The sequence below is a fragment of the Rattus rattus genome, chromosome 14 (assembly GCF_011064425.1).
Source record: "Rattus rattus isolate New Zealand chromosome 14, Rrattus_CSIRO_v1, whole genome shotgun sequence".
Lineage (NCBI taxonomy): Eukaryota > Metazoa > Chordata > Mammalia > Rodentia > Muridae > Rattus > Rattus rattus.
In genome coordinates, this window is record NC_046167.1 from 76,358,750 (window position 1) to 76,370,896 (window position 12,147).

Sequence of the window (12,147 nt, forward strand, 5' to 3'; positions counted from 1 at the left end):
GCCCACATGGAAAGACCATGGCTACACAGAATTTCAGCCATCAGGGGACTTGAACACGAGAATAGAGAGGGTCTCTTAGTTTGAGAAACTGAATCTGGGGATGAAGAATCACACTTCACACAGCTTGCCCTTAGCTGTGGTAGGATGTAATGCTACATCCACAGTGAGGCCTCCTGAGCTAGCCTAGCCAGATTTGCTCATGGTACTCAGTTTTCACACCTCTCCACATCACAGAAACAAGAACGGAACCCAAGGTCACTGCCACTCCACACACTTCTATCTAAAGGTCATATTTCCCAGGGGCATCCAGCATGAACCACGGTCACCTTCACTTTCTTTCACGGCCTGGATGCCCCAGTTTCTTCCACATGCAAAGCTATTTACCCAGGATCTTTTGCTGGACCACCTGACAACTTCGTTTGCTTCTTCCTCTCCTGGGTGATTGGAGTATGAGTACTGCTCAGGATGAATGCTCTCTTCCCTTCCTACGCTCCTGCCTTCCACTGATCTCCTATGTGTGCTCAACATCTCAAAGTCAGCATAGGCAATAACAGAATCTTTAATGAAACACCTGTTCTTTCATCTACATAAGTGTCATCACCATCTACCCAAGCACCCAACTCAAAGTCCCAGTCATTCTAGGTATTTGCTGTCCTTGTCTCCATAGACCATTCGGCAAGCATCTGCCAGCTGTGTCTCTATACACATCCACATGTTCACACATGTGCACGCAGGCATCCTGTCCCCCCACATCCACAGCCCAATGCTCCACCAGACCTTCCCTCTGTGCTGCACCTCTGCTCTCTTCTCTGTCCCTTCTACACAGGAAACAGCAGGCGACTCAGTATCCCTGCACACCAGAAACTAGCTAGCTTCTGAAGGATGTGAGGTAAAGCCCCTCTTGACTCATGCATGGATCTGTCATCTCTGCTCCCAAGACACAACAAAGCTCTTTCCAGCTTCAAAGCCTTTGGATTCCTCACTCCACCAGACTGAGCACATGCCGAGCTCACTCTTGATGCTCTGCAGTTAGTTCAGAAATCATGGATTGAGCCTGTTACATTGCTGTTTACTGCCCGCGATGGGTTTGGGCATGCTCCACTGTTCCTGCTAAGTGGAAGCTCCGTGAGGTGGGCAACATGTTCACACTACAGGAGCAGCCACGCTGGCTGGTTCCTCAGAGGTTGGCTAAGGGAATGGATACAGGCACAGTGGTCCAGAGTGGAATGGTGGAGCTTCTGGTTCCTGCTCCTGTCTGGCTGTGCTTTACCACTGTTCTGGCTGTTTCTCCTAAACAATGGATGAGTCAGCCTGGGAGACGACACTTATGCGGGCAGGGAGCCTGCCTTGGCAAGGGCAGCACTACACAAAGGCACCAGCCAGCCTTGCTCCCTAGGGTCTAGAAGGCTTGGTCTGTTTCTGCTCTGGTTTTGCTTCCCAGCACATGCTTGGGGCCCAGCACAGGGGCAGGTGCTTATTTAGAAGCCATAACAACAGCAGAAGCACCCAAGGCAGGCCCCTGCCCAGAGAGAGAAGGTAGCCCTCAGAGGGCCATGTACAATGGGTTGAGAAAGGGGGATTTCCTAGATGGACCACCCTGCCCACTGACTGCAGATTCTAAACACTTGCTTCTCCTCAAAGGGGCTGGATGGAAGTTTCTGTTATCTTAGCAGCATTGGTGCTCCTGGGGCAGGCAAGAGGCTTCAGGTAGGTATTTATAGCACAAAAGCACCAAAAGGGAGAGGACAGAACTACTAAGGAAATGGCATGAAGTAATCTCACAAGTGCCATGTACAGTCTGAGAACACCACCCAGGAGCTGGAGTGCAGAGAGCACTGGCAGTTTCCTCCTGGGCAACAACTGAACAAAAGGCCCATTGACATGCACATCTGTTACTACTAAACACAGAGCAGTCAATATTTTCTTACACATTTTCCCCTCTTTGGCTTTAAAGGGTTACTGTCTGCCAAACTGTCGAACCCTAACCTCTTTCACATCCACAGTTACCACATAAAGTGACTATTAGAACTTCAAGTGAGGAATTTAGTGCCGGAAATGGCCTCATGTTTGTTATTTCTCTGTCTCTCTGTCTCTCTCCTCTCTCTGTCTCTCTGTCTCTGTCCCCCAACACCACCCCCACTAGAAAGGTACTAGGGAACTGGAAGGTGAGGAACCCAAGCCCTGTTTGATTTTAAAAGCAAAAAGTAGGGGAGGAAGGTAATGGGGGATGAGAAGCAGTAGTGCCTTACCTTAACACCTGCATTCCCTCTGGGGAGTTCTGAAGCTCATCTTGCAGGCGGTGCCAGCGCAGGCAAGCCCTCAGCTCTTGCTGCTCCAGGGCCTCATGTGGGGGCAGCTGCTTGGGACATAGATACAAAACATGTGCACAGCAGTCATCGATCAGGTTCTCCTCAGCAAGGGACTTGCTTTGTTTCAGTGGGGGACAACTGGGCCTACTCCACTCCTTGCTGTCCATCAGAAGAGGCCCAACTGATCCCTTGAGTTCTTCCAAGGAGTATCAAGTAAGCACTGTACAGCCCCTGCGCTGATGGTACAGCTGGCCCTGTCTTTTCAATCCCTGGCCCTAGAAACTACTCCAGTCCAGAATACTCACCTGAAACAGGGTCTTCCCCACAAACAATTGGCCTTTGATTACATCCAGCCTTCCTTCCCTGCCTTGTGCTTCTGCATGGGGAGGGAGAGAAAGGCCCCTCCACTTACCTCTTATTTTCCCCAACCCTCAATTTTGTTAGGGACTGTTTATAGTGGGGCTTGCTAATGTATTCCAGATGACTCTGTTTGCATAGATCCAGAAAAAAGTATTACTGTCTGGACTCAATTTGGAGGCAGGGGAGGCCATCACACTGCTCCACAGAGTCAGAATTGGCTGCTGTCACATGGATGTGTTCACAAGGCCACATGGCTGGCATCTCCATAAGAGAAGGAAGGCAGTGGAGTGCCCTGCAAAGGAGGGAAACATTTGGGATCTACAGATACATTTCTAGGAATTACTGGTCTCTAGTAATGTATTCATCAAATCTCTGTAGGTCCTGGGTCAGAGTGGAAGGCTGTACTACCATGTGAAGGTACTAATATCACACTGGTGACAATGTGCAGCCCAAAGACCATGGAGCAGCTCCTAGTCAGTAGGGAGGCAAGGGGCCAGAAGGCTTCCACAGGTCGGTGGTGGTGCCTGAGCTTACAGGGGCAGGGACTTCAGAGAGTGAGAGAGCACCATTGGTTTGGAAAGAGTGTGATGTTCCTAGAAATCAGTGAGGGGTATGGACAGGTTGGAAACAGACAACCAAGGCAGGAGGGCAGAGTTACAGAGGGGCCGGAAGATCAACAGGCTGCTCCACAAGATATGCACATGAAAGACTGAGCTTATGTGAACGGATTTGGAGACAAGACCTTCCCAAGGTGATTATGGTTAAATGAAGCTATCAGAGGGGAACCTTCAGGGTTGTGGTCTTATTAAGAGGAAGATGCCAGAGCTCTGTCCATCTCTCAAGAATGGAATGGAAGAATGATTGTGTGAGACTAAAGTGAGGAGGCAACCATTGGGCAGCAGCAAGGATAAGAGGCCACCACAGAAAAGCAGTTCTGTTGGTCCCTGGATTTTGAGCTTCCTGTCAGCTTCTTAATCTGTTACTTAAGTCACAACTTCTGGAGTTTGATTATGACAGCCCAAGCAGAATAATATAGATGAGGGAAGGAGCATAGACTTTATCCAGTCAATGAAGGTAGTGTACCATCCAACCTGGCAAGTCAACTTCCTTCTCCCCAGCTACTGTGAGAGGCTGAAGCTTCCTCCTCGTTCTGTAACTTGACAAGCTTTGCTGTGCACTCGGGCTCAGTGCTGCAGTGCATGTCTCCATGTAGCCATCACCAGCACTGCATTCTGTCACCCTCTTCTCTACTGGAGCTGCTACAGCCCAGAGAAGAGTCCTGCCCTTATCCCTCATGCCCTCTCCTGCAGGAAGACACTAAAGGGATATTTATCAGGCTGGCCCTTGGAGGACAGGATCAGAGTGATAGATGTTCTCTAGAAACCACCCTAAACTCTCTGGAGTACTCTAGAAAACTGTCTGCCCAAGGGGCTTTGGCATTCTTTTATGTTGAGGTTACTACATGCACTGGGGAAGGTGATGTGAGGTGGCCCCTATAGAAGGTTATGGGTACAGGAGTAGTGGAAAGAGCCTAGCCTCTGCTTTCCCTAAAGCCACAGCGGCAGGCAGTTTCTCCATAAGGCTTTCTGGCCTCTTCTAACTTTGAATGTGCACAGTACCTGACACTCATCTGCTCTTTAGTTTGGTATTTCTCTCTTTCCTTCCATGAACTGCTTTCTCTTGGCCACCACCTTTTAGTCCCATAGGTTAAACGTAGAAAGGCCATGGAAGACATTGACAGCCTTGAGACACAGAAACGCAGCTCAGCCTGCTCCGTCAGAGACAGACCCTGTGGGAGGGCTGAAACGAACTTGGGAGCTCCCGTTTGCTTGTCTTAGAGAGGAACTACTCAGGGGAGAGATGAAGACAGCACACGGATATTCACCCTTTGCACAATGCCAATGCACCCAGGGTGGAAGCAAGCGGGCATTTCATACACAGCTTCTGTGTGTCTAGGATGTGTTAATCCCACTCACATGTTATTTCATCCAACTTGCAAATATGAGCCTTCTTAGACCTATTTCCCCCAGGGGGAAGCCGAGGTCCAAGGAAGCTGTATATCCTGCCTGTACTCAGAAAGCCAGTGAGCGGGCGAGCTGGGACCCAGTCAACGGGGTAGCTTCTTTGGAGCGGGGTATATAGATTGGGACAAGAGGACAATGAGAGGCCGCAACACTGTGTGATGACTCTGTCTCTGTAGTGAGAATAAGAATCACACACGGCAGAAGCAGAAGCAGCAGGACTCCAGAGTCCAGCAAAGCTGCGTTGGGGAGTTTGGGGTGTGAATCAGTTTGATGGGGCCTTAAGCCGGCCACTGAAACACAAGGTTTCACCAGGCAGAATGTTCTTGACCAAAAATCAAACAGTGCAAACAAACTTGGGAGTTTTAGAACAGTTCCAAGAAGCCAGGGTGGCAAGGATGGAGACCGTGAAGAAAAGGAGTGGCCCCAGGATCAGGAAGTAGACAGAAGGTAGGAAATGGTTCTGCAGTCCCATACTCAGGGAAGCTCGGGTCAAGGTTAGAGTGGAGGCACTGAAAGAGGGTTTGGTCCGTGCTTTTCATCCTAGAGGTTGAGTCCAGGCCTGTGGGCTAAGCAGAGGCACATGACCACTGAGTGAACATTCTCAGCTCCTGAACACATAGGTTCAACCTACAGCCTACAGGATAAGCAGAAGCATGGCCACTGTGTTACAAATCAGCCCTTAATTTGTACACTGGATAAAAAATTTGCTTGTTTGTGTTTTGTGACACAGTATCAGTCAAGCTGAGGCCAGTGTTGAGCTCACTACATAGCCCAGGGGTCCTTCAAAGCTGTGACAATATTCATGCTCAAGATCTCCCACACTGGGAATACAGGTGTGAGCCGCTACCCCTGGTTTATAACATCTTTTCTGAATTAGTGAGCATCATAAGAATTTAGAAATCCTGAGTTCCCTCAAACACTGGGGCTTGCTGTTCCAGCCACACTGAGCTGACTGTAGAGGAGGAGCAGAGGCCAGGTCGGCAGGCCACCTAATCCGCAGCATCAAATGCCTTACCTTCATCCAAAATATCACTCCTGACTTTTATTCATTTTTTTATAGGGAAGGGGGTTGAGATAGGGTCTTGTTATCTAACCCTGGCTGACGACCCGGAACTTATGAAGACTAAGCTGGCCTCAACTCTTATCCATCTTCCTGCCTTAGCCTCACCCAGTATGAACCACACCCACTAGGGGTCAACATTTGAATCTGATTATTTAAAAAGCCCCATAGCCAGGCAAGAGTACTCATATAAGCTCAAGTCCAGTCTGGTTTATATAGGAAGCTCCACGCTGCCTGGTGCTACACAGCCAGACCCTGTCTCAAGACAAGACAAAACCAAAAGCAAACCAAAACATCCTGTGTATTTATATGGGATTAGGCAATGCAGGGGAGTCTGACCTTCATGCCTCTGCTCAAACATGTGTGCTCAGAGGTCTTCTCTGCCTTCAGGGTCAGGGTCACACCAGCCCCCTCTGCTCTGTGTGCGGCTCGTGCCCTAGCACTTACCATAAGCCAGCTCCTTCTACTCTGACCCCCTACTCTGTGTGAGGCCCCTCTCTCCTTACAGCACTCATCACATTGCTCTGTCTTTTGTTGTTTCTTCCCTCCACCTCTAGATCATGAACTCGAAGGGACGAGACTTTACAGTGATTTATTCAGCAAACAGTGCTTAGTGCAGTCAGCATAACCACTGAATGAATAATGAGTGAATGAGTGAGTGAAAACAGAACCAGATTCTGAGTAGGGAAATTCTTTGAACCCACCTGCTGTGCTTCAGCCCAAAATATATCTTCCAAGTGAGTGGCAAATCCTTCGCTGAGCCACTCCTCTGTCCAGTCTCGGGCCCCTATGGCTAGGCCAAACCAGGCATGAGCAATTTCATGGCAAAGACGGGTCCCGCAGAGATGGCTTGTCCCTGTCAAGGTGCTCTGAGAGAGGAAGATGATGTGTGGGCTGCAGATAATGGGAGAAAAAACACATGGAGTCCTGTTAGCACCTGTCCCTGTGGCTACTCAGTGGGGCGGCCTTCTTAGCCCACAGAGTCTGTTATTACTGTGTGCATGCCGGAGCATGATGGATAGATGCGGTTGCCATGCTTTTAGACCCAAATCAAGTGGCAGTTTACATTTCTGGCAGCTGCTCAGGTTGCTGTGTCTGCCAGCAGTTGTCTTCGTCATCAAGCTGCTATTGCCTGTAATAAGTAACCTGCACTAAGGTTTATGCTGAAAAAATTACAAGGCAATGGAAACGTTTACTCTGAGATCTGGACTGTAAAAGAAGAACAGGTGTGAGAAGGTGAAGTCCATGCTGTCACGAGAATGATCAAAGAAGTCGTTCAGCCAAAAATTCTAGCAGCTCACAGGCAAATCTGGACGTCACGCAGAAGGCCAGGAAAAGCCGAAAAGAATAGAACCCCAAATCTTCCATTTCACACTAGAGCTGACTGTGGAGTTAACAACCAAAGAGGAGACTCCTGAGGTAGCCCAGAGAAGAGCCCAGTGACTGTAAACAAAGACTCTCATGTAAGCTGCAGGCCCTTACAGACCCATGTGACCAGGGAGCACTATTACTCCCAGGGGTGCAAATGGCCCAAGGGTTGGCCCTGGATGCCGACACTTCTAATCTCAGTTCCCATAGTTCCTTCTCTGACTCCAAATACCATGATTAAAACTGTAGAGATGATGTGGGAGGACGTGTCTGTCAGAAAGGACGGACAGGATCTTCACTTTGCTCCCACCTTCAGTGTTTAGCATTCATCTAGAACTTGTTTATGTTTTTCCTAATGAAGAATTTATTCTTTAAAAACAAATCTAACAATTAAAGCAAGTGAGTTGTGAGAACTCCCAAAGTGAGGAATCAGCTCCTTCTTTCAAAGCCGATTTGTTTGCCATCATGTCAGCTCCGCACAAGCCGAGGCAGCAGCATGCAGCTTTTTGGTCCGCCCCCACAGCCCCCATTAGAGAAAAACCCCACCTATATTTCCCTTGCACAATATCACCCATTCAGCTCAGAGAGCTAAATTGCAATCGCGGGAGTCAGGACTGCCAAAATAGACAGCTTTCATGTGAAGTAATAACAGGGCAGGCGCGCAGATGAAAAAGCATCTGCCAGGCTTTCCGGAAAGCCCACAGAAACCCCACACATTAAAGCAGAGTTGAGGCACGGAGGGGAAAGGGGTGCGGTGCAACAGGCACCGAGAGTCAAACAGATTACTAGCTCAGACAGAAATGTAAGAAGGCAGGCAGGAGGGAGCCTCCCAGCACAGGAGCCAGCCTCCCTTTACCTTACCAAGGAAGACAAATGGCACAGCCTGGCATTCTCAAGTGAGTGACCCCTGGCTCTGCCAAGGGCGACGCTACATGAAAAGCCACAGAAATGCACAAGTAAATAACATTCCAGACATACTGCTGGCAGCAGTGCCCCCGTGAGCTAAAACAAAACTTCAGACTGTATGAGCAGGCTCATCTCTGGAAAGAGTCCAGTGGCCACTGTGACAGCCATGGCCATGTGGGCAAAGATCAGACAGCTGACTCTGGCTCAAGCCAGGAAGGTTCAAAGGGGATGAGTGGCTTTGTAGAGGGACTGCCCCTGACTAGGGTCAGTTGCTTGGTTCCAGTGGAGACCATGAATGACTACTCCAGAAGAGGAGAGGAGTCACAGGAGTGGCTGCGGAGTGAGCTTCATCTTCCCTCTTTCTGTTTATTCCCCACGAGCAAGCGTCACCTCCCCAAGACTTCCCTCCTCACCTTCCTGAACTCAGGATACCCCTGGGAGCCATCTGAAGTCCCCATCTCCTGCCCTCCATGCTTTCTTCCCAGTAAGCAACAGTAAACAATTTCCTCCTGTCCTTCAGGGAAGAAGGAAGTGTGAAGGAGGCTGTCTAACACGTTACAATAACCCTGTTATCACTCAGAGTTCTCCCAGTGACCAATGCCCACGTGGGACCCTGCTTTCAAGCTTTCAGTGCCACCCTTAAAGGTGTTACACAAACTTGGGACATAAAAGATAACTACGACTTTCCTCCCCTCTTTCTGATCTGAATGTCAGAATCCCTCAAGGTAGTTAGACTTTAAAGCACGGTTTTCCTCAGTAGCCGTGAGGACAACAACACACCTCAGCCTACTTTGAGGATCAACAGTCAATGTCCCCTTATTAGCAGGTCCCTTAGCATGGACAGTGCCCCACAACAGAGAACTTTCTGAATGTCTAGGCTACCGTGACCTTGATGTGCACGGCCCACTCCCAGGTACACAGTCCAGTCCTGTATTTTCAGAACTAAGCAGTTGGCTCAGGCTTCTCTTCTGGCAAAACCCCTGGGATTCTTATGCCCTGGAAGAGGGATCAACTACCTCAGGGAAGATAATCACATGGCTAGCATCTTCACACTAAAAGCAAAGATTTTGTTGTTATTGTTTTGCTTTTTTAAACCATAAGTCACTGAATGTATTGTTTTTTCAAATGAGAGTTATGCAGGATTGCCATTTTAAATATTTTGATAACAGCCCCTATCTTGAATTCTCTGCCACATGCTCTCTGCTGTAGGGGTGTATGTGTGTGTACACGTGAGACAGGCAGACCTGGATGTTCAGAGCCTTAGAGCAAATCTATGCTCCTCACTTTCTCCATCGTGGTGGAGGCTAGCCTCTGCAGAGGCCAAGTGCACTAGATGCCTGATGCTTGTATCATGCCCAGCCTGAAAACTCTCTACTGCCCCTTAATGCGACCCACCCAGCCAGATTAGAGTGTTGTATCCATTAATTTAAAACATGCCTCCAGCAGAGAAGGAAGGAGGCCTTTGTGACTCCCAGAAGCTGCTCCCTTCCTGAGGGAGGAATTCAATTTGGAGAGGAAATGGAGAATTTCATCAGATCTTAAGTAGGAGCTAGTGTTTGATTTATTCCTGCTTTTTCCAGGGAGGCCTGACCAGCATGGCCCCATCCTGCTGTTGAGAGAGAGAGAGAGAGAGAGAGGAGAGGGAGGGAGGGAGGGAGGGAGGGGAGGAGGAGGGAGGGAGAGAGAGAGAGAGAGAGAGAGAGAGAGAGAGAGAGAGAGAGAGAGAGAGAGAGCCTCCCTCAGCACCAGGTCTCAGCAGACAGGAAGGGAGATGGGAGCTTCTAGAAGCAGTGGATCCTGGGTCCTGTGTAGACGGTGGGGAGAGTGTTGTAGGAGTTGGAGTGAGGGAGATGGGATGGGGAGGGGCCAAATGCACTTCTGCAGAGGTGTCATGGAGACATATTTGAACACAAGCTTGAACTTCTTGTGGACTTAATATTTTTCTAAATCTCAGCAACAAGTGGAGTCCACTATCCATATGCTTAGAGGAAGAGAGAACCAGAAAGGACAAAGGAGCCTCCTTTTGCTGGTATCCACCTGGATCATTCCAGAGACCTTAGAGTCAATCACATAAAAGCAACCTTCTCTTGTGGTGTAATAGCTGACATGGTTTGGACAACTGCAGTGTATGGGCATAGGGGGTTGGGTTGGGATAATCTCAAGAGGAAGTCCTGTGCCCCCCACCCCCACTCACACCTGCTTCCTTTTTCCCTCCATAAGCTGCCTGCCAAGTAATGTCCGTAAGTGCACTTACCATCAGCTCCTGTCCCTGGAGTCAGACCCTTCAGTCCCTCTTTGTTGGCTGGAGTCTAATGTAAGGAATGTATCTGTCACCTCAAAGCCTCAAAGTATGGTCTAAAAGGGCTGGCAGATCCTTCTTCCTTCTACCCCTGACTCCTCAGCAGGGAATGGCCACTTTCCATCTTCCTCTTCTGTGACTCACTGTAGTGGATGATTCTTAAAAGGGGTATGTGTATGAGGGATGGTCAGGTTTTTTTTCTTTTTAAAAAAAAATATTTATTTACATCCCAAATGGTGCCCCCTACCCAGTCCCTTCCTCGGAATCAATCTCCCATCCCCTTCTCCTCTGACAGAGTGGGGCCCCCTGAGTATCTCCCCTGCCCCACCCCCATCTTGGCACATCAAGTCTCTGCTAGATTAGGCAGGTCTTCTCCCACTGAGGCCAGACAAGACAGCCCTGTTGGCTACAGCTTTAGGGACAGCCCCTGCTCCAGTTGTTGGGGGATTCACATGGAGATGGAGTTGCACATCTGGTACATAAGTGCCATGTGCGAAGGCCTCATTCTAGCCCACAGAACTACCTCAACAGAGCTCCGAACAGCTTGAGAGAAAACTGCTATATCCAACCAGTCTTTCAGGGAACCTAAGTTTAGCAGAAAAGGCTACTGTTAGTTGTTGTCCCACCTACCCCGTGTGTGTGTGTGTGTGTGTGTGTGTGCGCGCGCGCGCGTGAGTGTGTGTGTGTGTGTGTGTGTGTGTGTGTGCGTGTGCGTGTGCGTGTGCACGCGCCATGGTGCGTGTGTGAAGGTCAGAAGACTTCTAACCACGTGGGTCTGAGAGATGAAACTCAGGTTGTTGGGTTGGACAGCAAGTGCCTTTACCTGCTGTAACTCACCAGCCTAGTATAGTTCTCTTTGAAATGCATACTAATATCTAATTATTCATTGATCTGGATGACTATTGGCTCAAACTGCCAATATGGACTGACAATGGCAGAGTAACTGAGGGCTGCCCCAGAGCTACAAGCTTTGCCTTTTATAATTTAGTGTGCACATGCGGAAGTCAGAGATAAACCCTGGGTGTACCTCAGGAGCTGTCCACTCGTTTTCAGAGACAAAGTCTCTTTCATTACCTCATTCACTCATTAATATCATTAACTGATTTTCTAGGCTCCAGGAATCCTCCTGACTCTGCCTGCTGAGCACTGGAGTTACTCACATGACTCTCCTGCTGGGCTTTCGTGTGGTGATCAAACCAAGTTCTTCTTGAGCAGCTGTTTCCTCAGCCTAGCATCCCCTCCTGCCACCCTTCCCCAAGGATACACACTCCGGCATGACTGCCTCACACTGAGCTCCTCCTTCACTTGTTCTACTCCAACCTTAGCAAAGAAAGTTATCATCTCATTTTACATATGTTGAAGGTAAAGCACACAGAGTTCCTCTTCCCAGGTTGGCAAGTAAAGTCACAAGTCCACAGTGGGCAGGCAATGGAGTCCAACCTCATTCTGGTCTACTCTGCCCAGACTCCCTGGGCTCAGCCATAGCTGCTAGGCTCCTGGCTTCTCTGTGTAGCTCAAGCCCCTGGTATGATGACCTCAGCTTTCTCGGAGTTCTGTCAGCAGCATCATGGAAACGAAGACACCATCCATGCCTTAGGATCTTTGTTCCCTGTGACTACATCACAGCCAGAGCTGGCCTGATAAAATAGGATCACAATGCTTTAGCTGTTTCCCAGGAAGAAGGGAGGAAGAGACCAGTGTGGAGGGAGAGATACTCCACAATTGTGCCCTTATGTTCCCCTTAGAGAAACAGGTGAGGTCAGTTGCTGGTATATGGCTCCAAAGGCCCTGAAGGGCCACACATCCATTTTAACTACAGAC

The 12,147-nt window shown here is 49.1% G+C and overlaps 1 protein-coding gene across 3 annotated transcripts in view; it reads right to left on the minus strand.

The window, feature by feature from the left end:
* Positions 1-12,147, minus strand: part of Aopep (aminopeptidase O (putative)) — a 307,096-nt gene that overhangs the window by 125,101 nt on the left and 169,848 nt on the right. For 2 of the 3 annotated variants that reach the window (XM_032884276.1, XM_032884275.1), the window contains exons 6-7: positions 6,458-6,647; positions 1,644-2,356 (exon numbers count right to left, since the gene is read on the minus strand). In XM_032884276.1, the coding sequence (XP_032740167.1) occupies positions 2,246-2,356; positions 6,458-6,647 (301 nt within the window). In that variant the 3' untranslated portion in view covers positions 1,644-2,245. Of the gene's footprint in view, positions 1-1,643; positions 2,357-6,457; positions 6,648-12,147 lie in introns of those variants that run through there. The other variant, XM_032884277.1, reaches the window with a different exon arrangement.